The sequence below is a fragment of the Balearica regulorum genome, chromosome 1 (genome assembly GCF_011004875.1).
Source record: "Balearica regulorum gibbericeps isolate bBalReg1 chromosome 1, bBalReg1.pri, whole genome shotgun sequence".
NCBI classification, from domain to species: domain Eukaryota; kingdom Metazoa; phylum Chordata; class Aves; order Gruiformes; family Gruidae; genus Balearica; species Balearica regulorum.
Window position 1 is genome coordinate 115,230,802 of NC_046184.1, and position 26,809 is coordinate 115,257,610.

A 26,809-nucleotide genomic window follows, 5' to 3' on the forward strand; every position below is an offset into this window, starting at 1 on the left:
GTTACACCAGCACGTTGTAAGCGTGAATCCTTCTCCTGGTAACTTCTACATTGAGCCCAATACCTTGGTTGCTCCCAGCAAATGCCAGCGTACTGTCACTCGAGTCAGATGGGTTTTCCAAGCGACGTGGTGGTGGCTGCATCAGTTTCTGCCCTTCTTCTATCTCAGGATAGGTGCGCACGGTAAGACACAGTGAAGGCTGAACAAGGGCATCTTTCAGCAAAGCTGAGTCCAGATCCTCAGCAGCTTTCTTGTTAATCTCTACAATTTCATCGCCAGCTTTCAGGCCTGCAACGCAGAAAGGAACAGGTAAGACTTGCACAGTAACGTTTCTGTTACCTACAGACTTCAAGGAGCTCAGCCAGGTGTTTATGAAGTGCCAGACAGCATGATGTCTAGACATACAGTAAACATTAATGACCACAAATGATATTGAAATGTGATGGCCTTTTGCGAGATCTATTGTCAGGCTGATACTCCAGTACCACCCCTAAGAGCGTGGTGCCCAGGAAGTCCCTCACAACGTACCAGCAACAAGATACCCCTTTTTCTTCACATCACTCTGCGAGGGAACAGCCACCATACAGCAAGCCACCCTACACAACACATTGCTCGTAAATAAATATATACTGAAGGACAGAGTCAGACTTCTGAGGCACTGCACACAGGATGGGGCAAGGATGGAGTAGCTTGGCTGGCCTGATTCTTGCTTCTAACTTTCCATGTAAGTGAAGGCTTTTATTTGAAGTGGTCACCTACCCATATACCTAGGAGGAGAAAAAACGTTTCCCACTCAGCCGGGGCATATGGTATAGGAATTCAGATAGCCTCCTCTCTGGCCTTGTCTGAATCACGTGCTAGCACATAGATCTTCAAAAGGCAAATTTTAGTGCTTGGTAAGTTAGTCATGGGGTTTTTTTCAATCTGATTTCAGGAGCTATTTATAGCACCAGCACCCAAGGGAAAAGGGGATCTGCAGAGGGAACAACTGACTCCCGCTTACTTCAGGGGCAACGCAGCGATGCCGACAGACAACATGCAGTCCTCTGAGGTGCCGCAGGAAACCTGACCTTCCCCTCAGCCAGCTGGCCCTGCTCGCCAACTAACAACAGCGAGCTGGACCAGGGTTTAACCCCAAATAATCTTCAGGGTCGGGCAGGCAGCAGCGCACCAGGGCATGCTGATACTGACAGGCCCGATAGTCAGAGCTGCTCCTGCTGCTGCAGCTTTGGTCTCCATTTGAGGGTGATGCTGGGGTCCCCCCTGGGCACTGCCCGTGGGAACACATATTCTGCAACGGCCACCAATCTGCCAATGGGACTGCTGCAGCATCTCGGTCACTGTCCTGGGATGAAAGTGGGAATTTACAGGGTCGAAAGAGCTGCTCTGTGGAGGTGAGCTGCCCTTGTGCCGTGCAGTCCTCTGGCTGGGTGATCATGCAAAGGACGAGTCTCCCCACCCTTTAGCCCAGATGAAAGGCCTGACTCGATGAGCCTGAGCTGCAAGCAAAGCTCAGCTGCATCCTCCAGGAAACAGGTTACCTACCCGCATTCAAGAAAGAAATGTGAAAGGGAGGAGGCTAAAGAGCTTCAGTCTTCTTTAGGAAAATTGAGATCTTTCTAAATGCATGTAATTGCGTCCATAAATTGTAGTGTGGCATGCAGTTTCAGAGAGAATAAAATGAACTAGATAGAACAGCTACAAAGTAAATGGACCATAAAATCATATTTGAAACAAGGACAAAACAAGGCAAGTCAAGCATTTCGCATTATTTCATTTATTCTACTTAGTGATGCCATGTCATAATAGTAGCACATTAATATGCCTGGAACCATAAACATTGTATCTGGGGCTTCATTTACTCTTTGTAATCCTTGTTTTGAATCATTTGGGATAAAGTATCATGTCTATCTTTTTAGTCCAATCAAGCAACTCAAATTCCAACAATAGTCTAGATAACACAGACCAACAGAAAAAAATAAAAGGACGAATCACAAAAATTATTAGGAGAAAATAAAACTTAAGTTTTTTAACTGGAGAAAAACATTGAAAATTAAATACTATCTCCCTTCTGGTTAGACTTACTATAGGAAGTGAAGTCAAATGCAAACATGAATGTAAATAATAGGAGGAAGAGAGTTTTCCTCCCTGCATTCTGCTAACTAGGGGTATCTTGTCATAATATCCTGCCAAATACTGTTGATACAGAAGTGGATTTTTATACCAATTATGAAAAGCAACATATCACTGAAAGCATGTTTTAGCTTTTCAGCCCCATAGGAGGCAGTCTGTGTTCACGCATTCATTTAAATTGTCGCAGAAACATTTTCCAAAAGGAAAATAATGAAGCCCTGCTGAAACTCCCCACCCCCCAATATTCTCTTTGCTCCCCACAAGAAGCCCACAGAGTTTTATTTCCCTGGTGCAGGCTGGCAGAGAGCCGCCTGCCGGCCCCTGCTCAGGGCTTTTGGCAGGATCCCCATCCTGTCAGCCAGGGAATCATATGGGGCTGAGGTGGGCTGAGGAGGGAAAGGTGGTCTTTTTGAGCTCAGTAGACATACACAGCAGCCTCCAGAACCACCTATGGGGTTTTCTTAAGTTAGGGTTAGAGGTTACAGCTGAGCGAACAGCCAGAACTGCTCCCTCTGCCCCCCCAGTTTCTGTCTGCAGTCTTGTCCCTCCACCATGTCACTTCGTCCACTCGTTTCACTACAACACAAGCCAGCTCCATTTGCTAGCAGGTCAGAAAACCAGCCATGCATTTCTGCCCCAGCAGTCTTCTATCAAGATGGTGAGCTGAATCGGCTCAGCAGAGTGCCAGAGTCAGCACACGGCAAAGGGCTGGAGTAGTTTGGGGGAGACCAGCCCCCATTGCTTTCGGCAACAGCTAACTGTTGAATAAGCTCTGCAAGAGCATATAACTACTCACCAAGAAAACTCTGAAGGTGTTTTTGAGGACTCTGCATACACTGATGGGTTATGAAGAGATGAGAGTCTTCTCACTCTTCATGCTCCCCATGTTGTATTTTAAAATCTGTTCAGGTTTCAACTGCCCAGCTCCCTGACCTGCACCTCCCATGACTGCATGAGTAGCAGTGCCAGCACATTGGAAGGGTGAATGGGAAAAGCAGTAAGGGCATGGCAACGTTGGGATTGACCTCAGCTTGGGTAAGCTGCAGTTAAACCGTATCCTGCTCTGCCCTGGAACCAGCCCGGCAGCCTTATCTCTGCCGGTTTCTGGTCCAAGTGCTGTCATGCTTCCTGCAAAGGCTGGAAGCAAAACTAGGGGCAGTAATCCCAGCCACAAAGAGAGCACCATGATGACTTCTACTGTATGTGTTTATCTTGCAGTGACTGACTTGAGAGGGCCCCTGCTCCTCTTTCTAGCTGCAAGGGACATGCTGACCCTGGTACATATATAGCAACTCAAAATTAAAAGAGGTTGACTATACAGCATAGCTGATTCCATGAACAGAGCAGCTGGTATGTATTCAGTACCTCAGATTCTTCCCAAAAGATCATGATCTCTTTTGGACTGGGACCCTGCTTTGGTGCATTCATAAAGCTCCTATCCCAACAAGCTCACAGTCTATACCAGGATTAAGCAAACAATAACAAAAGCACTTTAAAAAGTCTTTACCTTTCTTGAAAGCTAGGCCTGTCTCTTTGACGCCGTTCACATACAGCCGACGAACCCCTTCTTCTTCCACAGAGGACAGAGAGAAACCTACGGAGACACCCAGTGAGACGGTTAGAAAAAGCCAACCACTTCCAGTGTGTCCTAACAACTGCATGCACTGAAGGTAAGGCTGTGCTGTTCCTGCAGCAAGCAGTCAGGAATTCCTCCCTTCTCCTTTCCCACAAACCTTTACAAAGCTAAAGAGACAGTTAAAAAATGAAAGTGGCTTTAGCAAAAACCTGAACTGAATTTCTGAGTTTATACAGAAATCATGTACAGCTTCATTTGAGGATACCACAGCTGCAAAATTTTGGAACAGACTTCCAATTCTCTTGCCACAAAAGGTCACTTCAAGAAGTTTCGCTGTTTGCAGACAAAAGCTGCACAGAGATGTGGTTTGTGACCCAAACTGACAAAAGCCAGGAAATGGAGAGCTATGGCTGACATGCCATCCTGAACTCAGACAAGGCGTAACAGCGCCTGCTAAAGCAGAATGCCAACTTTTACTTTTTTAAATTCCTGGACTGGACAAGTTTGTAAAAAACGCTGCTTCCCCTTCTCCTCCTTTCTATTCTCAGCTAAGTCTCAGCTCAGTGCACATTTTATAGCTACATTAAAGACCTGTAGACTAGCCTTACAATGGAAGTACTGACACAGCCTTAATTTCAACAGTGCAAATGGTACTGTTACGTTTGGGTTTGGTGATTTTCCTGCCATTTGTGTTTGACATTTACACATCTGTGTAAGATAACAACGTGTAAAGGAAATACAATGTGGTTAGTTAAATAGGGTTTATTTATTTACTGTTGACACTTATCTAAAGCAGAACATTTGCCTTTCTGAAACTTCATTACTCCCTAAATGGGTGTAGGCAACCATTTGCTCTCTCTTTTTCTGACTAGAAAAACATTTACTAACCTCTGGGGGGAGATGCTTGTTTGACATGGAATCAGCCACCAGCCAAGACGAAGCAGATGTGCTGGGAGCCTATTCTGACTTTAGAACTCCCTTCAAGTTGGTGCGTATGGATGAGAAGTTATTTTTTCATCCATCATTTAAAAAAAAAAGAAAGGAGGGGGAAGAAAGTGGCAGCCTAGAAGTGAGGAGCATATGGCCCTTTGTGACTTACTGAGCTACTTGGAATCTGTATGTGAGCTCCTCAGCCTGAATAAAATGAAATTTGGGAAGCTCATTCAACACATCAACTTTGGCAGAGAGAAAAAACTCTTGACTAAACAAAAAAGCAGCTGTAAAAAAGTAGTAGCTATTGGTTGTCATCACTGCAAAGCCTACCTGGAAACCCCTTAACCAGAAGCAGTGGAGCATGCCCAAGACTGCAGTTTGAGTCAGCACAAATTATCAGTTACTAATACCATCACCATTTTGCAACTGAAATGCTGTTTTGCAGCCAACTACTACATGGTTAAAACAAGGCTAAGTTGCATCTCAAGTTCTTGCTGTGGCTAACTGTGAGGAGATTAACATGATCAAACAGTCCCAACCTCCCATTCTTCTCCATGAGAAGACCTCTGCCTCCTCCCATCTGACCAGGCTAAGGGCAGGTGTAGCTGCTTTTTAATTCAGTTTTCATTTTAAAAAAAAAAAAAAGCCAGAGCAGAATGGGTCTAAGGAGCAATTACATGTGTTGGCATCACCTTTAAGAGCTGAAAGATGGGCAATTGGCAACAGCCTTGAAATGGTCATCTCACAAATACACTTAACCCCTCCACAGACAGGGTATGTGACCATGCCCCAAGTATGGATAAACTGTTTTATTTCCACAGTTGTGATGTGGCTAGATCCTATAAACAAGCAGCATTCCTGTACCACTACAGTGCCAGTGCCAGTGCCAGTGGTTTCACTGCCATGCAGTAAAGCAGAGCAGGGAACTCATCCAGATGGGAAATACCTCAGTCAAGTGTGTGTGTAGAGATATAGGTATATATATATATACTTGCATATATATATACTTGCATATATGCATAAACATGTCTGTGTAGTTTGTATATACACACGTATAGTATGAGTGTACAGTTTCCACCTGGCTGAATTCTGCAGGTGCTTCATGCAAACACGTGTACTAGCATTGCATGAGAGGAAGGGCAGGAGTGGGTGGAAGTGACAGTGATTGCATAAGCTGGCATAACTGCCAAAAAGATTATTATCAAACTGTGCATGGACTCTGAAACACAGGTGTGAAGGGATGGGTGGTGACCCAGACGGTGCCTTTTCTTCACTGCAAAGTTTTGATGACAGGAGAACAAATGTCTGCATCTATGAGTGTACATGGCCTCACTGAACCAGCACAATACCTGAACAAATCTGCCTCCAGAAAATTACCTTGGCCCCCTGAGACAGACAGCTGCTAACAAAAATGCCAGTGTGGTCCCAATACATACAGGAGCTGGGAGCAATAGGTTCTTACTGCCAGTGCGCCCTGATTCCTGCCCACACAACCTTTGCAAAGAGGCTGGTACCAGTGAACGAGGCAAGAACGTATGTGTCCAGGCATCAGCAACAGCATCACATTGACAGATTTAATGCTGGCAAGGTCCGACACACTGATCCAGGAGTGCCTCTTACCACAGGCATGCTGGTGGGAGTAGAAACGCTACGAAACATTCCTAGGTGAGGTCTCCTTGAAATGCTCTGCTTTGTTATCTTTACATCAGTTGAACTCATGGTATGCTCAGGCACGATGGTGAAACTGCTCTGAAGGGGCAGCTATGCCCCAGCACCAGGATCTCTTAGCTGACTGAAAACAGCTTGCAAAGCCAGCAGGCAGCTATTCACTTCTTTTATTATCTCACCTTTCTACCAGGCTAGTGAGCTGAACTAATTGCACCCTTAGTGAAAGCATTTCACCTCCCTATCTTTGATACCATGTCTGTTAAATGGAGATAACAGCACTAAGTCTACATTGTCGGGATTAATGAATAGCTGCTTGTGAAATATCCTGAAAATTCAAGGTGATTTACAAGTATTATTATTGCTATAGCTGGAACACTAGCAACAGGTAATGTCACTGAAGATTTTCATAATCTCATCCATTTTCAAAATGAAGACTTCACTTCTCCGGTTCTTCTGGAGGAATCAAGTCACAGGGAATTTGGATGTATGTTTTTACAACAGGTAAAAAGTATGAGGCTTGAACAAAGCTGCACAGAAAGAAACCAAATAATCGTCAGAATAAAAAGTCCCTGAGCACTCTAGACACTCAGTTTCAGTACTGGCTCCTGACCCTGTTCCAGCATTTGTTGAAGTGCCTGTGAGGGGCTGAGCCCCCAGCATCGTCCAGCTGACTGAGAACCAATCTCAGGCAGCCCCACTCACACAAAGACGTACGCAGGTGCTTGGATGCTTAGAGACAGTGCGTTCACATTATTGATTTAGGTTTTTTTTCAAAACAAAACCAGCAGCAGGAACCTTTAATTCTGTTAAAGATTCTATGTCAAAATTTTAAAGCTCTGATCTTTGTGTTGCCATAGCTCATGAATGTGCTGTAGCTTTCTCTGTGGATTGTAGAAGTATGTATTAGAAATGCTAATTCTGTAAAGAGACTAAAAGAACTAAAAACTAAAATGTACCTGACATACAGGGTGGGCAAGGATCTCAGGAGAAACCCTAGCCTTCCCCAGTACCAAGACAGGATCAACACTTCACCTCTGCTCCCCCCCCCCCACACGTATTTCAGCACACACTTGTCACTGTATGAACATATAGGACTATGAGACACATACAGACTACAGAAATTCTGCTGCCATTTAAAGTCAAAGTAAGTTTTGCCATTTTCTTTCAATGAGAGCAAAATCAGCTTTTTCAGGGTGCATTTAGCATTCACCCTGTGCAGGGTCAAAGCCACTGAACGGATACATCCCATGTCTTACACAGCTGATCTCATTTCACAGGACATGACAGTGCGTTTTGCAGTCTTTCCCATCTATCATTTTTAAAAAGAGAAGAAAAAGAAATAAACAGGAAATGCCACGATACCCCTAACTCTTGCAGTGCTTTCAGGCACAGCATAATTATTGAACCTAGGGCCATTGCTGTGCTGGTTAATATTTCTCTCTTAGGCCTTCAATATTCAAACTGCAGTCAGTACCACTGCTTTGTAGCAGAGCTCAATATTCAAATGGCCTGCAGCTGTATATTAAGCAGTTTGGGGATTCAGAATTATTCTAGTCATTAAAACAGAATATTTAGATAAACAGTAAAAAGATGCAGATTGGCTTCCCGCAGGGTAGGTTGCACAAATAACTTTAAAATACACTTCAGAACTGTAACTGCCAGACCGAAGAGGCCAAGCAGCCTCTCCTGGACAGCCACCCGGCTGCAGACCTCGAGATGCCTCCTACCCACGGCGACACTCCTGGCTGCATCCCTGCCATCATGCTTGGTGGAGGGGGTGGGGAGTGGGAGACCCTGCTAGCAGCGGCAAGCCACAGTGGCAGCCCTCTCCTGAGCCCCACTGCAGGGCTCCTGTGAACTGCACGATGCTGGCATTCATCTAAGATGTTACAACTGGCAAAGGATGCTGTTTTCTGCTGGCGCTCAGTTGCACAACCTCTGTAGGTGGTGTTTTCAGAAACTACAAGAACAAGAAAACATTTGTCCTTTCTGCCACCGTAGCTCTCATCAAAGAGCTGCAGATCCTACAGCTTGAGCACCAGGAAAAAGAGTGTTCAGTGCACTACAAATAAAACTGCCCTGCTTCAGGGCAGGGGAGTGAGCTTTCTGTGGATGGCACAGGAATCAGATGTGCTTTTCTTATTGTGTTCAGCAGGCCTTTCAGGTATATCAATGAATAGCAAGTAAGAACCTGCACACACTAGAATTGACTTGGTAGAAAAGTAAAAACAAATCAAGGAGAGAAACTCACCATAAATATCAGAGGATGCATCGGACTTCTCTATTTGAATGTGATGTGTAATTTTCTGACAGATTTCTATTTCTTTGTACAGCTGAATAGAAAAAAAAAACCACAAAAATATGTTACTGTGGGAGGACACATCAAATGTAATAATTTTGAACAGATTTTTTTTTTTTAATTACAAGTGGAAGAAATGGACTGTGGTCATTATTTATCAAACAGGTTTTCTCCACATGTGTGAGATGTATTAGTTGTGTCACTATGCTTTACTGTTAGAACACAGTTAAAGAGGAGGAAGCAGTGTTTTACCACTGCCAACATAAAAGCAAGGATACATCTATTTCTCTCAGTCAATACCATTTTGAGTGCACAAGAAACAGAGCTTCCATTCCTGTTTTCATATTTTATGGGTAGTCATCATTTAACGTTTTTATATTATTTTGATTAAGACATTGCAGGAATTCAATTATTTGATGGTATTAAAATCAGAAGTAGATATTTTGTTTCTTAAATACATTTCTTAATTGTTAGAAGACTTATCAGATTTGATATGCAGCTGTTTCTTAGCATGACATTTTATCTTTAACACATTTATGTTTATTTATATGGAGAAAAGCCCCTCCAAGTCTTTGAAATGGTCATTAACATCCTTCCTGGGCGACCAGCACAAATTCGCACCTAGGTAATAACCCAGACGCCTACGCACGCTGGTGCAATTCACCCTGCCTCTCTGGAGCCAAGCAACACCTCAGCAGGGCTACACACCCCTCCACCGCAGCTCACATGTTTTGTGCTTTTAAAGCACTTGCGTTCTCCTGCCTTGTGCGGCTCGCTATTGCACAGGAGTTCTGCCCCGAGCTCCAAACAAAGGGCCTGTCACCCCACCTGAGGCAGGGAGATCCCACTTTTCCAAAGTCACCCAGACCTCACATTTAGAGAGTCTGATCTGACATCTTTGGGAGTCAGCCCTGACTTATTCCTTGACACAGCCTTGACACTCTGGAAACCTCTGGCTCAGACAAGGTTTGAAGCTGTTTTTCCCATTGCACAGGCTAGCACTTAAGTAACAAACCATCCTTTTGTCTTTGGAAAAAATCGTACCCACAGGTGAATGACAGCCTGCAGGCAAACATTAATTTTGTTCACATGCTGGTATGAGTGTGGAAAACAGCAATTCACAATAATTAACATTTTGAAGCTAAGTGGCATCGGTGTTTGGACTGAAGTATTTAAACCATCTCTTTAAAAAAGAAGAGTAACTCATTAGTAAAGGGTTTCTTTAATAAAAATAGAATTTTATCTCCTGCTTATATCAGCACTTACTTACACATCTGTTTAACTGCAAATATTAGGTATATACAGTTACATACCCATTGAAATGATCGTATATAGTAAAATAAAATGTAAAACTAAATAAGGATGCCATGCTAGCATTATTTTTAAAATGCAGTTTTCAATTACAGGAACATATTACTCAGAACCTGCAGAAGAGGCAAATGACATTTACAAAAATCTCAGCTAGATTTCGGCAAGGGTTTTAAAAAGAGGAGAAAGAAAAAAAGGAGCGAAAATTGACGTATTTTCGGAACAGAACTTGAGTCTGATCCATGCAGCTGTCTAATGCATGCAGGACAAGAACCAAGGAAGATGGCTGACACGCTCTTGCAGGGACACGGGAGCCACATGCTGCCTGCATCCCAAAGCGCCTTTTCAAGCAAGAATCTCTGCTGAACAGGAGGCAAATAACTGGGATGCACAGACTGCAGCTGAGCTGCCCAAACCAGACACCCAGTCCAACAGCAGCCCTGAGGTGCCACTTACACTTCTGTGCCCCGTGGACCTGCTGTCCCGACACCAAAGGCAGGCAGCGTATATGGGCTGCGGTGGCCTGTGCCGTCAAGCTGCCGGCATCACGGGCACTGCAGGCTCATGGGGAAGCTCCGTCTCTCGACCCGGCGCAGGGCCTGGGGCTCTGCACGGAGAGGTTTGATAGCAGTATCAGGAGCATCCCAGGAGGTTTGCTAGGCACCAGGGAGTGCCCAGGGACAGGATTTCTTCCCAATAGTAGCAGCGTTGCCCCTTTGAGCCAATCCAATCCCTCAAAGTGTTTTTATTATTATTGTTGTTGTTGTTATATCAAGATTTTATCTTCCTTGCCCTTTCTTCCTCTACCACTTTTGGTCTTGTCCTAGCACCCTTTCCGAGGGCTACCTTTGCCAGCATCCCCAGTGCCTTCACCCCAGTCCCGTCCTACCTGCAAGATTTTTGGGGAGGTCTCTGGTCTTGTGCTTCCGTCTAAAAGTGCCATCTTACCCAAAGTAAAAAGTCTGGCACTTCAAGCTTCGGCCAAAACACTCCAACACTTAATTTACAACAAAAGGTACTTAAAAGTATTACTGCCTGGTACAGCACCTACAGCACTCTCCCCTGAGCCCTTAGTAACATTCTTAACAGAAAATAAACCGAACTCATGAATTTTTGAAAGACTGTATCAGAGCACAAAGCAGCACCATTAATGTTTTGCAGAGGAATGGAATATGGATATTTAAGCTCCGTGTCTTATTTAAATGCATCTGATGATACATTCTGCAAGAAAAAGGAGTATTATCCTAAGAAATTATGATTACCTTTTCTGCAGCAATGTATGCCTGTAAAAGCATTTTAGTGGATGGAAGATACCTCTAGCAAGGTGACATCAATATTAGACAATATTATGAACAGCTATTCTGCAGACTACAATAATAGGGGCATTAGTTTTATTGCATTGCATAATAAGCATTTAATTAAACACTTAAATAGAGTAACTCAAATTTTCTCATTAAACAAGCATACACACACAAGTAAACATACAAATGTGTGTTGTTTTGATGTTACTACATCAGATATAACCCTGCAGCACCTATCTATATTATAATCTTTCAGCACGTACATAGTCCCACTGACTGTAGAGTTTTGGTTTAATTTCATTCAGAATAAACAATAACTTATGACTATGTCAATCCTACATCCTCTCAACATAAGACAAGTCACCAAAGTCCTTCCTGGCAACGAAAGCTAAAATCTGTCCCCTCTGAGTTTTATTTTTTCCCAACTATATTTCACTTCCCAGTCTTAGTACTCCACTAGCACTTTCTTACTCTTTTTTTTTTTTCTTGACAGTTGTTAATGGCAAATCCCAGAACTTCTTTACTAAATGAACAAAACCATCCATAACTGGCAAAGTTTTACTTTTTATAAATAAAACAGCCACCAATGAAAAGGACTTTGAAAAGCTTTACAGCATGCATGTGTAAAATCATAGAGTTAAAGCATGACACTAATTCTGTTTGGTCTTTTTTTTTAATCTCTCATTTCAAAATTCCTTTGAAGTTTGCTTTTGAGATGAATGATATGAAAACATCCAACTGAAGCAATTAGGAAAGTATATTCTCACAGGTAACTCCAGAGCTTTTTAACCCCAACATTTACCTTCCGATTTAGGAAAACAAACAAACAGACAAACAAAACCAACTACTGGTGCATTTCCCCCCTCTTTAAAAACCAAGCAAAGTGATCCAAACAAGAAATACTCAGGCCTCAACACAATGTCCTTAAAAACACCAAGGACAATATGAACAACAGGAAGAGGCAACCTTGACAGAAGTTAAGCTTAAAGGTATGTTACAGTGACTTTCACACATTACCTGTGGCTGTTCCTCCTTTTTCTCTTCCACACAGATGCATGCAAGCACAAACATAAACTAAACACCAACTCTCTCTCCTCAAGATGAAATGCTTGGAGAGATTACTTTACTGTAGGCCAATTTGCTACGGTCTGCAAAGCACTATAACTGCAAGTTAAAAAGCATAACTCTGCATATTAAAAATGTCAGATAAATCCTAATTAATAGTGTCCTACCAAGTGTCATTTAATTTTGCTCAGTAGGTAGCATTACCAGTTCATAGATATCCTCTTCTGGCTTTGGTACGTAAAATTGAATCTGGTTTTCAATCAGGAATTTAAGACGCAGGTAGTGAGCAGAGTGATCCAGGTGGTGTGTCTGCAAGAAACAGAGACGAAGCTTTAGAAGAGAAAAGCAATGGCTCACATCAGCTATATGTAGAGAGCGGCCTGACACTCATAGGAGGAAAAATGCCCCAGCACTACCTTTCACAAGAGGCCCGTGATCTCCTAACTTGAACGAGAACCTGAACCTCTTCCTCTTCCACAGACATAACGTTCATTTAACCACTGACCAGGATGTCAAGGACAGTGCTAGTACTCTAAGCAGCCTCTTTGGTTCTGCTTATCTGGCAGTTCTGCTCCATCCCATGCTATTGCAGAAATAAGCAAACACTATTAAAGCAGAAGACTCAGAGTATGCCTTTGTATACAAAGGGCATTTAAAATCACAAGGAGGAAAAGAAATGTTTTGCTAACAGAGACAAATGTAACAGGAAAGTTTTTTCTGTTTGTTTTGGGTTTTTTAGCATCTTCATAATTGAGTGAGTAGGATGTGGTAAATTTCAAGCAAGGTTAACACCAAAAAAAATCTGTATGTCCTCTAAATTCAAACCAGCTCAGGATACACTGACTTTATACGGCTAAAGAAGCCAAGAGATGCATACTGGCTTACATCCCAGTGGAAACAGGTCACACCATTTTAATGAATTAGTTATAATTAGCTGAGGATACGGCATCTGGTCTGGGAGATGTTAACGACCTTTTCTCAGCATGATTAATAAGCTTGATTTAAGCAGAGTTTAATGCAGTGTGTAATCAAAACACATTAGAATTATGATAAACACAAAGGTTGTCATTCAGAAGTTACTTTCAAAGTTCACAAACTGTTGACTAAAGCTAATGAAAAACCCCAAAGTGATTCACAAATACAGGAGGTAAATTCTCCTCACTGTCACTTTTGAAATCCCATTATTATATGCTTTTATACATTGGCCTTCTCATCTCATACAAGTAAATTACCAAAGTTTTCTAGGTTGTACTAAAAACAATGGCTCATCTGAAAATTCATGCAAGAACGTCATTATTGCCTGTTTTTCAAAGCCTCGCTTATCCAAATCAAGCCAAGGCGATGATACACCGGGACTCAGCTGACTGATCACACAGCACAGATTATGAGTAATGTACACCAAGTGACCTGTGGAAAAGATCACACACTGACCTAGCAAACCCTTCAGCAAATACTCAGAGAACAGTGAACGTTTTTGAAAGTCTAGATTAGCCCATGAATAAAAAAGAGGTAACCAATAAGAAGAAGGAAAAAAAGAAAAAAAAAAAGGCATCTATTGCTGCACTCTACGTAGTGCTATATTCAAATATGTCCAATTCAAAGACCAAATTATCCATATATGAAAGTGAGTATCTGAAATGGGATAACCTCTGTAATCTGGACAAAAACCTAGTTAATTAAATAAGGAATGTGAAATCTACCAAAGGCCAAAATAAAAAGAGCTGAAAGTAGGAGATCCTTACCCTCTCCCTCTTCTTTCTTTTATGATAAGCATTTTGCGTGCTTTGCTCATTGTTTACTGACTGTTTTCACTAGTTTTTTCTCTTACGTGCACACACATACAAACACCCCAGAAATTAAAGGGAAGCAGAATTGGTTTTAATTGTTCCAAAATGATACATAAGAGTCCTAGATTAGTTTCTGGTCAGATTAGTTTACTATCCCTAGACACAAACTAAAGAGCACCTTGCACACTAATTAAACACAAACACACAGAGGAGACATAAACCCACAGACTGCACACCCCATGTCCAGGGGGAGAAGCCCATGATAAGTCTTTCTGAAAGTCTGGAAAACGCCTGAGCCATTTACAGCAAAGCCAGTGGGGAAAAAAATTCTATGTGGAAAAACCATGCTAGCAGAAAAGAGAGCCAGGCAACCTGGCAGCCTCCTCCCGCCACCACCATGTATCTTCCCATGGTCTCCTGCCCCAAAGCTCTTGTACGCATCCTGCATTTCATGCAGCATCAGGCACGGCCATTGCGCAAACACCAGTCAGACAGACCTATGCTGGCAAGCTACCTGTCATCGACTAAAGCAGCTGGCTATTTGTGTCACTTCGTACAGCAACTCTGAACATCCTCCCCTTGCAGAAGAGACCCAAAGGGACGGTTTCCAGCCTGCCCCAGGCCAGCAGAAATAACAACCTGTCGCAGAGGGACATAAATTTACCCAGTCTGGGGCCTCCAGCCGCTGGTCACAGGCCAGGAGCTGCCTTAGCTGCACTGGTGGGGCAGGGAGCCCATGCCCAGCTGCCCTGGGCTCCCCGCGGGGCTGGGGGCACCCTGACACCCCCCTCAGCAACACAGCCGCCAGCTCACGCCTGCCTGCAACCCGCTCTGCAGCCTGCGCCCTGATAGCATCTTAAAAGAGCCACCTTCCCCGCAGGTGACAGCTTGATCTGCTATCCCCGTGGTCAATGACAGGGCTTCTGCCTGCTTTGATATGGGCACCGCATCAGGCATGGAGATGACCACTGACACGTGTGTTTTCACACTGGTCTTTGCAGGGAGATTTGCTTAGGAGAAAATTGTGCGTGCTGGCCGTTTTAGAGAGTAGGAGGGAGCCAAATGCAAGATGACCTGAGTGTGCTGCACTGAGGCCCTGAGGTATGCCAGAGCACAGCATTGTCTAAAGATGTCACTGGACAAAACTCACATATATTTTGAGCCACTTATTTCTTCCAAGAAACACCATCAGGCAGGGTGGATGCCATTCATCCACTACATTGCAATCCCATTCAAGTCAGGCAATGAGAGTCATCATCATTAAAGCTGTGACAGTGCAGCACAGGAGCCACACCATTTAGTTAATTGACATTTGTATAGCTGCAGCAAGGCTTTGTCTACCTCAAAATTTTACATTAGTTAAACTGTTTCAAATAGGGGCATAATTTGCTACTGAAGTGAAAGGAAAATGCCCTCTTAAAAGTAGACATAGCCAGCCTGCCCAGAAGCCATACCATTAACCCACTTCTTTTTTTGTTGTTGCTAGTCTAGCTGCATCCACACGCAGGAAGGTGGGAGCAGAAACAGTGCAGCTTTAATGATATTAATATCCTTTCGAGACCACCCAAAATACCTTTTAGCAGTCAAAATAAGCTTCTCGGTTTATTTATTTCTCTCCTAATAACTCTGGCTATGTCTGGACTAAATTAAGCAGCTAACCCAATTTAAAGCACAACCCGACAGCTTAACCAGCGTGCTCTTCAAGAAGAATTTACAGTCTGGAGTGTGATCCGATTCACCAGGCTCCACGTGGCATAGCAAGTCAGCACACAACTCGAAGTATTCATCCACTTCTGCTCCCTTCTAGTTAAAGCAAGGGACAGGCACCTCCAGAGAACCATTCTGCCTGATCTGAGACACATGCAAGGCAGCTGGGCTCGTCATTCCCCCGAGTGCCGCCTGCCTTAGCAGAGGACCAGGAGATACAAGAAAAGGCATGTTCTTTCAGCTTGGTGGGGGAGGCCTGCACTGATGCTGAAATGACAGGAACACGCTAGCCATCCCATCGTATTACTCCAGCTTCAGTAGAAAAACACCAGCTCAAAATTAAAGTAAGCCCACAGAGCATCAGGCTTAAGTAACTTCTCAGAGACTTTGAGCACAGACCCAGAGACCTAGGGGAAATCTGCTTCTTGCCCCCCACGCAGGTCTATTTGAAAAATGCAAATCATGAGAAAACAGAACCTTTTTTGCTTCTCGCTTTTTATCCAGTTCAGTCAAAAGAATAAATGCCATGTAGTCTTCCATACTTGATTTTTAGTGTTATTCTCTCCATACTGGCTCTGCCTAAATCCATATAGAGAGTGTGTGTTTCTACTCAATTTTAAGACATAACATTATGCAAATGTTAGTAATACGTATATACATGTTCACACTGATCAGTATTATCCATAGGAAACAAATTAATGCATATAAACTGACTTTCCTGCCTTCCAAGTGATGTTATTAGTTAGATCTTAGGAAAAATCTTTGACAAACCACTTTAAAATATGCTTTAAACTCTCCTCCCACCAATCTTGAATCATAAAAGTGTCACAAAGCAGCCTCCAAAACCTAACTTGCTGTATAATAACAAGCAGCAATGTTAGCATAAGAACACATTTTCTACAATGACTCGAGTGCACTTAATGTTCTCCAACAGAATAATCAAGTCTCAGTTTAATAGCACAGATAGATTTAACCACATCTACAAACATGAAGAGGTTTATATGAAATGTAGATCTTGAAATGTTTACTATACCAGAACTTGACTGGTTCTCAGATGGCAGATGGCAAACTGATGTGAAATGATGTGGATCAGATATTAAAAGGGAAAAAATGAGCTGAATGCAAGAGACAGAAGAAAGAGATTGATTATTAAATGCTACAGAAAAGAAGGCATCCATCAGTGTTTTCCAGACTGAAAACTCTTACAGAAAGGAAAGAAACAGATAATAGCTCTTCAAAAAACAAACACTCACCCACCTCCCCTTCTTCTTATACACTACCACCCACAACAATCAGATACACAGTGAGAGACCAGATTCTCAGCAGGCACCTACTGAAACTGGTGGAGCTACACCAATTTACTCCAGCTAAGGATTTGGCCCACTGAGTTAATCACTTTTACCCAAAGGAAAATATAAATCCTAAAAATAAATCATTACTAATAATGTGTCATCCAGCTTCCCTATTATGTCTCTCTCCAAAAATGTCATCTTTTCCTGAATACAATGAAGAGCTTTCACAAGCTGCAGCTCTCTTTAATGGTGCACCTGGCAGAGAGATGAGTACACTGTATAATTATTGCAAACAAATGCCTTTCTCTCACCTTCCCTCTCTTTGGAAGCACATGCAACATGTTCTAAAAGTCCCCGAAGTTAAGCTCTTAATAGTAATAGATGTTTTCTTTTATTTTGCTGTTGTTGATGTACAAAAGAGGACTCACTTTTCAGAATGGCACGTGACATAAGTTGGGTCTAGCTTGCAGTCAGCCGGTTAGCAGAAAACACACATTATGTAGCTGCCAGAACTGAAAGCTTGTATTTAATTTGTCAAAGCTTTGAACTTCTCTGCTGAGATGTAACTCTTTTTAATGGCCAAATGCCTCTGATACTTCATCTTGCAAAGAAATCCAGGTGGTGTTTCTTCCACCACCCCCCAAACGCAGATAAAAGCTTTCCTCTCTCTTCCCTCCTGCGACCTACACGAGGCGAGTCTGACTCCGCAATGCAGACAGCAAACACAGGCACCTTCTCCTACTCCTGGCACTGCTGTTTTCTCCATGCCTTCCTCCCCCGTGTCAGCCGGAGGGGAGGAAGCAGCAGGGGGAAGGAAGGAGGAACGGCATCTGGAAACAGGACAACCTGGCACCTGGGAAAGGGTGAGATCACCCCCTTTGCCTGGTGGAGGAGGGAACAAGCCACGGGAGAAGGGCTTGGCAGAGGCAGGGGGACAGAAGTGGTCCGGTGAGGATGGGGTGACTGCATTACCATGTTGCAGGGACAGCCAGCGAAAAGAAGCATGCCAGGGGCCAGGATACTGGGGGACAGAGAGGGAGAGGAGAAGGGTCCTGCACACAGCTTGGCCTCCAGTGGAGGGGGAGTGGGTGGGTGGCTACATGAGAGGTGGCAGTGCAGGCAGAGTCAGGGTGTTAAGGCACTTCAGAGGCTCATGCACAGCGGCCAGAGTGGAAAAGGCAAAAGATAGTCTGCCTTCCTCTCCCTACACCCATGCCAAGTTTAGCTCCAGATGTACACATTTTTCTTGTGTGGTGCTAGCATGAAAAATTCGGTATCATTCATGTTTTTCATCTAACATACCACTGATCCCCCAAGACAGTGCAGTCTGAGCACCGGCATATGAGAAATTCACCATGAGGTTCAACTGAAAGGGCTCAGGGTTGTAGATGCTTCACCCTGCTCCAGGGCATGCTCGCAGCCTTTACCTTGCAAATCATTTCCAGCACATCTCGTGTGGTGTCCCCGGGACGGATGACTGTCAGAGCAGGCTGGTTGTTTGGCAGGCAGAACCAAGACGGCGTAAAATACTCGTGAACCCAAATATCACAGTCAGGATTGTGCTGATGGACACTGCTCAGTGCCACTTCTTTTTCCCTCTAAATAGACAAAATCCATTATGACTCTACTGGCCAAATATGATCTCCCTTTTCATCAATAACAAATGTAAGGAACATTATATGCTGAATCAAAAAGTCCTCTTACAGAGAAGACATATTATTCATAAGCCTAGATTGAAGGCTTGTCTGGACAGGAAAACTTTGCAGTTTTACCTGAGTAGTATAATGTGTGCCTTCCCATGCCACCCACAAAGCTACACTGGTGCAATACACTTATCCTGGGATTTCACCCTATGGCTATTGGGAATGCTAGGAATGCAACAAAAAAAAAAATAGTAATAAAGAGAGATTTAAAATTAAAATTTAAATGCACTGTGTTTCTGGGTAAAGCAATCCAAGGCCAACAAAACTGTTCTAGATGCTACAGTTCCTATACCCAGAAAAGGCAAAATAGTAAATCTTAGTGTTTATTTTGAATTTACTGTCTTTTATACATCCAAATTGCACTCCAAGCTATAAATCCCCAGGAAGTGATGGAGCTTCAGAATTCCTATTTGCTGAAAGTGGGCTCAGTCAGCTAAACCCATATTCGCTACATGAAGAATGTGCCTCTTAGCACTGTCTCAATGCCCGTTTACAGCTGCCTTTCTCTGGGGAAAGAGAAAGTGGTTGTAACTGTGGCTGCAAACGCAGAAGCTCACAGAAGTGCTGAGAAGGAAACAGAGAAAGCCCAGCACTTCGTAGTTGCACCAACGCTAAATTACAAAAATTTGTCACACGGAGCCATTTTCCAGAACCAGTGGCATCCAGGTCCTCCTGTGGGAAGGCATTTCCCTGGACTGCATTGCTGACATCCCTCTGGGTCTGGCACCTCCAGCTGCACTTGGGATGCCACAGGCAGTGAGCCCTTTTGACTGTGGGCAACCAGCTCAAACCCTCTCCCAGGGGCTCCGCGTCCCCTCTCGCGTCCCAGATCCAACACTGCGTTTAGGCTGGCTGCAAATGTGGGGGAAAGGAGTCAGCTGGAGAGGTGGTGTTTTACCTTGCCGTCTGGGACCGTATCGTCAAAGATTCCTTCAAGAGATTTCTTTACTGAATCAACTCCTTCACCAAACACCTGAGGAACAACAGAACAACTGCTTTAAAACACGAATGCACCTCCACGCTGTCTGCAGCACCAGCTAAAGAGATAACAGTGTATCTAACATCTAGCATGGAAATTGATCTTAAAAACATAAAACATTCATCTGAAAACACAGAAAAGGAAAATATCGACTTGTTAAAAGGGAAGGAGATTGAAGGATAAGCTGGTGATGGGGAACCATGCTGAAAGATTAGAGGCCAGTTCTGCCTAGTGGCTTGTCACTGACTTACTTGGTAGAGCTGGACAAATTTTATCTGCTTTTGTGCTGAGTTTTCCCACCTGTAAGGTGGAGGAAAGGAACACTTCTCCACCTCCGCTAAGGCTGAGAAATCAGAAGGGTTCCACTTCTGGCTGCTTTTGTAATAAACCAGCTTCCAAAAAGTACTTAGCAAACATTCAAGTCCCACAAGTCAGCATATCCCTTCTCTAATGAAATAAGAGCTGTAACCCAGCACGAGCCAGAGAGACAAAATCAACAGGACTGCGTGCAGGAGGAACAACAGAATGGGAATATTTACAGGATCCACCCCAAATCAGCACAGGACTGCATGAGACAGGCAAACAGGGTTGTTACTGCAGCAAAAGCTTATAATTAAAACTGAAGGTAAGTTTTATAGCTCCACACCAGCATAGGTTTTTGATCGAGTTGCTGAGTTTGGCTGTTAACTATTCTGTACTCAAAACAACGCAGGGACCATACAGAATGGGAGAAGGTCACTGTCATTTCGGGATTTACACTTTACTGCTTTAACTTGGCAATACTTTGCATGCTACTACGCACAAGCAGGGGAAATGTGTTCAGACACTACATTTAGACATTCTGCTACTTTCTCAAAACTTTACTTTTTCTTTGACTCTCTCCAGTATGACTTTTCTTTAACCTGGAACAAAATCCCTTTTCATGCCCATGCTTATTGAGGGGTGAGGGGGGTAGGGGTGAAGGCGGGGGGAGAAAGCATGAGGAATGCATTTATCCCCACTGAAAGGAAAAGAAAGGGTGAGTTCAGGAAAAAAAGAAACAGGTGTGAAGACACAGCACAGGCAGGATCCTAGCTCACGACAAGGGATTACGCTTGATTTGGGGAAAATCAGTACAAAGCAACAGGGATGCCGTAGCACAAGCACAAAGAACTGGAATGTGCTCACAAAGGCATCTGCTGCTTCCCAGCAAAACCCCGAGCTTTTGCTCAGCCACTAAATATTAGGTGAACTTTTAATGTCTCTCTAAAAACAAGCTAAACAATTTTGCAGCATTCATCCTCTGCTAAACAAAACAAACACCCACTGCTGCTCTAACAGAAGGAAGAAGAAATCACAGGGCACAGAACAACACGTGTCCCAAGCCTTTCTCCTCTCAAAAAGTGAGAGAAAAGAAAGAAAAGAAAAGCCTACATTTCCTGCAATTAGATGAGGTATGGCTCTCAAAAATTGAAAGCTATAATTAGGGATGTTTGGAAAGAATAACAGGGAAGCACCTTCACCACACTGAAACACGTTTTCTAGAGAAAGATCTGGGCACTGACTGGGTGGAAACGTTTAAGCTTTTGCTTTTTTAAAAATCTGATGCAAAACAGGGACTGTCCCTACTAAATACAAAGCTTTCTGTTACTTTTGGAAGTTTTCCCCAAACTCAGCTACATTTAAAGTATTCTATAAACTCATAATTTTAATTTAAAAAACCAAACTTCTTCTTTTCCTTCCAAAGTTGTATCTGTTTTACATTGCTGCTTCGTTAGTCCTGAGTTTAGGGAAAGTACCTCCAGCAAAAGCAGAAGCAGCAGCAATGCAACAACAGTTGAAATGCAACTGATTCAGCTAAAAAAGGTGCAAACTTTGTTGCAACAGGATCTGCTGTATGCTTATCTGTAATTACAGCCACTGATTTTTGAAGAGGATGTGGAATGCAATGACTCTATGCCATGAAAGATTAAAAAGGAAAGTTTAAGGTTGGATGTGTAAGTGCTTGATGTGTGTGACTCTTTGCATGAGCTGCATTCTGCAGACCTACAAATAAGCCTTGAAAATAACAGTATCACAAACATCCACACACTTACCTGATTAATGCTTGGCCTCCCTTGTTTCTTCTTCGAGGTAGTATCCAGTCCCCAAAGAGAAGAAAACCTGCTTCTCCGTTTACTGGCAGATCTGGACATGGCCTGCGTCCTTCTCCTCACTCCGGACTCCCCTGTGCGAGCCGCCACCTGTCAATGCCACATGGTTTTAAAATCAAAGGTTGCAGGATCCCACTGCACCATGGCTTACATAATCTAACAAACAGTGGAATCTGGTTTTAAAAAAAAAAAAAAAAAAGGCAAAATACTATGGCAACAATGTGTACTCACAACAGGAATAATGGTGATGCTGCCAGGCTACTTCCTTCTCAGTGCAATTTAACTCACTTCTTCCAACATGAAACATCAAAAATTAAAAGGGACAGTACTCCCCCTCCCATTTTTTGGCATTTAAACTGAGATATTTTGAAGCAGCCTAATCATCACAGACTAAAGCCTCAGCACCAGTGAAGGGTTTGGGGTTGTTTGTTTGTTTGTTTGTTTGTTTTTTCTAACACGGTTTCAAAGCTGGACACACGAAAACTGAGATTTTCAAACTTATCTGCTGCTTCCAAAAAGCCCAGTCTTTCTCTTTGCTATTTATTTCCTGTGGAAGCACTCTGGGCATCCTGGAACTGACTCATAACTGTTACAAGGCAAGATAAAGGCTTGCAAACAGGTTAAGGTATTTAAAACCTGCATTTCTTAAAGATAGCAACACTTGAAGGAGTGAGCAAAACACAGGAAGAAAAAAATGTGAGCTGAAATGACCCTTTCAATTAGAGCAATGTTAACGGCTTGGGTACTTGAGAAATGGCCTGTGGCAACCCCTTTGGAGCAAAAAAGATACTCGCCTCTACAGAGACCAAATATTTGGGGAGCCTTTCCTAAATGAGGAAGCTCTGATGATAGAAATTAATGCGATGTTAGTCAGAGCTGAAGTGTTTAGGCCAAAGTTTAAGCAGATTTCCCACGTGGAGGTGGCCTCAGGAGAGCAAGCTCCTCTCCTGCGAAAAAGGGAGTGGTAGGAGACGGCAGGTATGAACGGGAGCGCAAGGCAAAGCTAGACACAGACAGACAGACCCACCCTGCCGATTTGGCCGTGTGCTTCCTGGAACACCTTTGTACTGGATTCCCACAGCTGAAACTAGCAAAATGTGACTGTCGTTTGGCAACCCCAGCGGGAACACCCAAATGTCTGAGCAATGCTCCAAGCTACAGAGCTGAGAAACTGGTTGTTTGGGTGCAGCAGACACAAAAACCCGTATAAAGAGGGGACGAGCAGAAGGCTGGCTTGTGTACCCAGGGAACGTCACTGTGTGAGTAATGGTGATTCTCCTTGGGAAATGTGGAGAAATCAAGGAAAAGGAGAACTTAAACACTACTACAAGCATCTCCACTTCCACAGCCTGGACTTGTGAGACATTTCTTAGCTGTACCTGGGACATTTGTGCAGAGGCATCTGGGAGATTTAGTACATCCTCTGACTAATGTACTGAGGAACATCTTCAGGAGAGCTAGGGATGCCATGGTATCACCATGCAGCACCCAGCCCGAGTCTGAGAGTCACTGCACCATCTCCACGCTACTGAGGGCAAAGGAGGACACGAGAGTTTGCTTAAAGGAGAAGAAAGCACGTGTCTTTTCCAACACAACATATTCAAAACATTTTTTTTTCACTTGGCTCTCAAGAGACAGCAGCATGAAGAGGCAGACTGTTTTTCAGGCTAACACTCAGTGCTTTGCTAGATGCAAAAAAATAAGCATAAATGCAAATTGCAGCCCGCTACTTAAAAAAAAATATAAATCCACCAGCAATTATCAGGATGATGACGCTAATCTTTTCATATATAAAAGAATAAAAACGCCCATGACTGAATTACAGCTCTGGATTCAATTGAAGGCCACAGCTGACATCTACAAGACAACAGTGGAGCTCAGCTATTTCTGTGAAGCTCCAGGAGTCCAAGCCGAAACTACAGGAACTTGATTTAAACTCATTAAAAAAACACCACTTTGCAATACATTTCTCTCTGTTTTTAAGAACTGGGTTGTTACATTACTTAAATTTAAACAACCGTTCTAAACATTATTTGCCACACCGTAAGTAGCAGAGAAGAACATTTCCCCTCCCTTGGGGAGCATCAGGTGTTGATCACTGGAGACCGGATATTAGACTAATTGGTCAGTAGATTCATCCATATGGTAGAAAGCAAGCCATGCCCGAGAAGGTCTAAGCCAACACGTGCTGAGGGCCTCGGAAAGACCTCCACTGACTTCACTGGACTTTTGGATCAAGTCCACGGACACGGACACAAGAGATGAGCCTCCTCTTGCAATAGGGAGATCTGTTTATAGACAGCATGTTTATAGTGCAGATCTGGAAATTCAAAATCACACGTTTAGAAGAAACATGGTTCTTCCACTTCCATAAGGCCATGGCTTCCAAGCATCTGCTTTTTAATCTATATCCAGGACAACACCCCTTTCAGGAAGCAGAATATTCTGCACACTAAGGTAAGGGCTCACCCCCCAGGCACAGACTGCTATTTGTCGACATGATCTCTGCATTGGACACGTGAAGTGATTTGCAGGTTGGCAAAGATGACCCCTGGCCTCTGTTCAAACTTACCAGTGCATGAAAGGACGAGACTGAAAAGATTCCAAGACGGCCCATCGCAACTTTCGTTGGACGGCTGGCAAAAGCAAGCAGTCTTTTAGGGTTTGGGAGCTCCCCTCCTTGGAGACTAGCCAAGTAACAGCGGTACCGAAATAGGTCCATCTGGAACTGTTCAAGGTTTTGTTCCCAAACGAAGATCTGTGTACAGCGAAGATTGAAGAGTGAGATGCACGAGAAGAAAAGGGGAGAGGAGGAAGAACAGAGTGGTAAATACCTTAAGAAAATTCTACTTTTCCCAGTAATACACCTCTTTCACCAATGCTGATCTCAATCAAGAAACTTTGATTCCCGTTCTTTCCCGCTCTCTCCTACCCTCCCAAAGTCAAGCAGAATACAAGTAATAAAAAAGTTTTCATTAGATGGAAAACAACTTTTTCTATGTTTATGGCAGAAGTCTTCTCCTGGGATAACCACTCCTTTGATACAATGTTAATTAATAGATTAAAATTCCATTTTTAATTTTCTTTGTATTCCAGGATTCTCTTCTGAGCAGTCCCTTAAGATACTTTCATGCATCAAGGGCATCTGAGAAACAAGAAGACCAAACCCCACCAAATGCCACATACAGAGCACCCCAAATCAGCAGCCGCAGCAGCAGCATTGCTGTAAGCATCAACAGAGCTCGCTACACTTGAAAAAGTACACTGGGGATAATTAATTTTATCAGCAGAAGAGCGCTATAATCAGCCTATGTAAGAACTTATTTAAATAATTCAAATTGCTGATGGGAAACAAAGTGTTTAGAAAAACTCAGTTACATAAAGGGAGAGACTGATCTGCCCTCTCACTGTGATTGACAGCCTTTGAGTGGAGCCCTTTCAACAGAGGCGAGCATCTCTCCCCCCTCTCTTCCCTTCTCATGGGCTTCCAAGGGGTACAAAATCTCTTTAGCTTAGCGCATTCGGGCCCCAGCCGCTCCCTATGGTTTGCATTACAGGCATGTTTGGCAGCCATGGTAAAAGAGCTAAAAAGTAATGAAGCAGGAGCCATATGTTAGTTTCCTAAAATAAGGTGCCGCTGTGGCAGCAGGAGAGACATCTGCTCTCGGCGCTCTGCTTCTGATACGCAGCTACACTGTCCACTTGAAGTCAGAAGAAGTGGTCCTAAGGGACAGCCAGGGCTGCAGCCATGAAGTCAAGGCAGGCCCTTGTACCAAGCAGAAACCAGGGATGGCTTCTTCATCCCATCTGCCAGCAGAAGAACCAGCCTCTTCCATGCTTAAGACAACAGCAAAAGCAGCATTTGTTGGTCTATGACCAGCTCTTCCCTAAGGCATCCTGCTGCCATGGCCTGGTAGCCTCTTCACTCTCCTAAAGCCCTCGCGCAACCTCTGAGCAGCTAGCCAAATCCCTTGCGTGCAGGCCAGGAGAAGACAGCCCATGCTGCACCTTACTGCACTTTGTTTGGAGAAACGGTGCAATTAGGGCAGCCAGCACAGCTCTCCTGTCAACACACATCCTGCCTGCTCTGGGGAGCTCTGCCAGAGCACACACATGGCACACTGGGAGCAGACAGAGGTACCTCTAATCTGAAGAAGGCCTTAAATATTTGCTAGGGGCTTATTTCACATAAGCAAGCAAGATTACTTGATCCAGTATGGTCTTCTTCTTTTTGGAGTCCGTTACTGAGGACAGCTGCATTTCACCCATTTTCTTCATCTTCTCATCCATATCAATCTTCTGCTCCAGCTTTTTTATCTCTGTTTTCAGGAGCTTGACGGTGTCCTCTTTGTGATGCTGCCTTGCCACTGCGGTTGCACAAGCTGAATGGATGGCCGTGATCCAGTTCTCTAGTTCGGTCTGGCTAGAGGTCTGAAAAGAGGGAAAGAGGGAGAAAGGAAGTCAGGATCTTCTTTAAAATTGACTGAAGATTAACAAATGCAATTCCAAGGAGTTTCCTTTCCCTTTGATCTTAAGATTCAAAGCCTTAAATCCACTTAGGAGAGAAGTAATAAAACCCCCATCATTCTTAAGCAAGCCATTTTTAACTCAGCACTAGGCATTCAGCACTTAGAATTACACCTATATCTGTGCTTTGCAGCTGTACAGTGTTTCCCAGCGAGGTCTCAGGAATTACCTTCCTTGTTCAATGCAATGCTGCCATAATGTGTAGCTCAACATTTAATGACGTTTTCTAAACTCCCAATTCCTTAAGGCAGGGGATGTACCAGCCTCTGTGCTCTTCACAGTGAGCTTTTTTGGCATGCAACAGTTAGTAATAAATTAATGGCATAAAACATGACCATGATATCTATGAGTAGCTTTATTATGATGCATAGACAAATAAACTTTCCACTTCTGAAGGTC

General features: G+C 43.5%; 1 protein-coding gene across 13 annotated transcripts in view; it reads right to left on the minus strand.

Moving 5' to 3' along the window:
- TIAM1 (TIAM Rac1 associated GEF 1) overlaps window positions 1-26,809 on the minus strand; it is a 190,702-nt gene that overhangs the window by 34,129 nt on the left and 129,764 nt on the right. For all 13 annotated transcript variants that reach the window (XM_075770566.1, XM_075770505.1, XM_075770521.1 and 10 more), the window contains 9 exons: window positions 26,090-26,314; window positions 24,456-24,641; window positions 21,827-21,973; window positions 19,671-19,745; window positions 18,497-18,667; window positions 12,488-12,592; window positions 8,562-8,643; window positions 3,641-3,727; window positions 64-288 (listed from right to left, as the gene is read on the minus strand). In XM_075770566.1, the coding sequence (XP_075626681.1) occupies window positions 64-288; window positions 3,641-3,727; window positions 8,562-8,643; window positions 12,488-12,592; window positions 18,497-18,667; window positions 19,671-19,745; window positions 21,827-21,973; window positions 24,456-24,641; window positions 26,090-26,314 (1,303 nt within the window). The remainder of the gene's footprint in view (window positions 1-63; window positions 289-3,640; window positions 3,728-8,561; window positions 8,644-12,487; window positions 12,593-18,496; window positions 18,668-19,670; window positions 19,746-21,826; window positions 21,974-24,455; window positions 24,642-26,089; window positions 26,315-26,809) is intronic.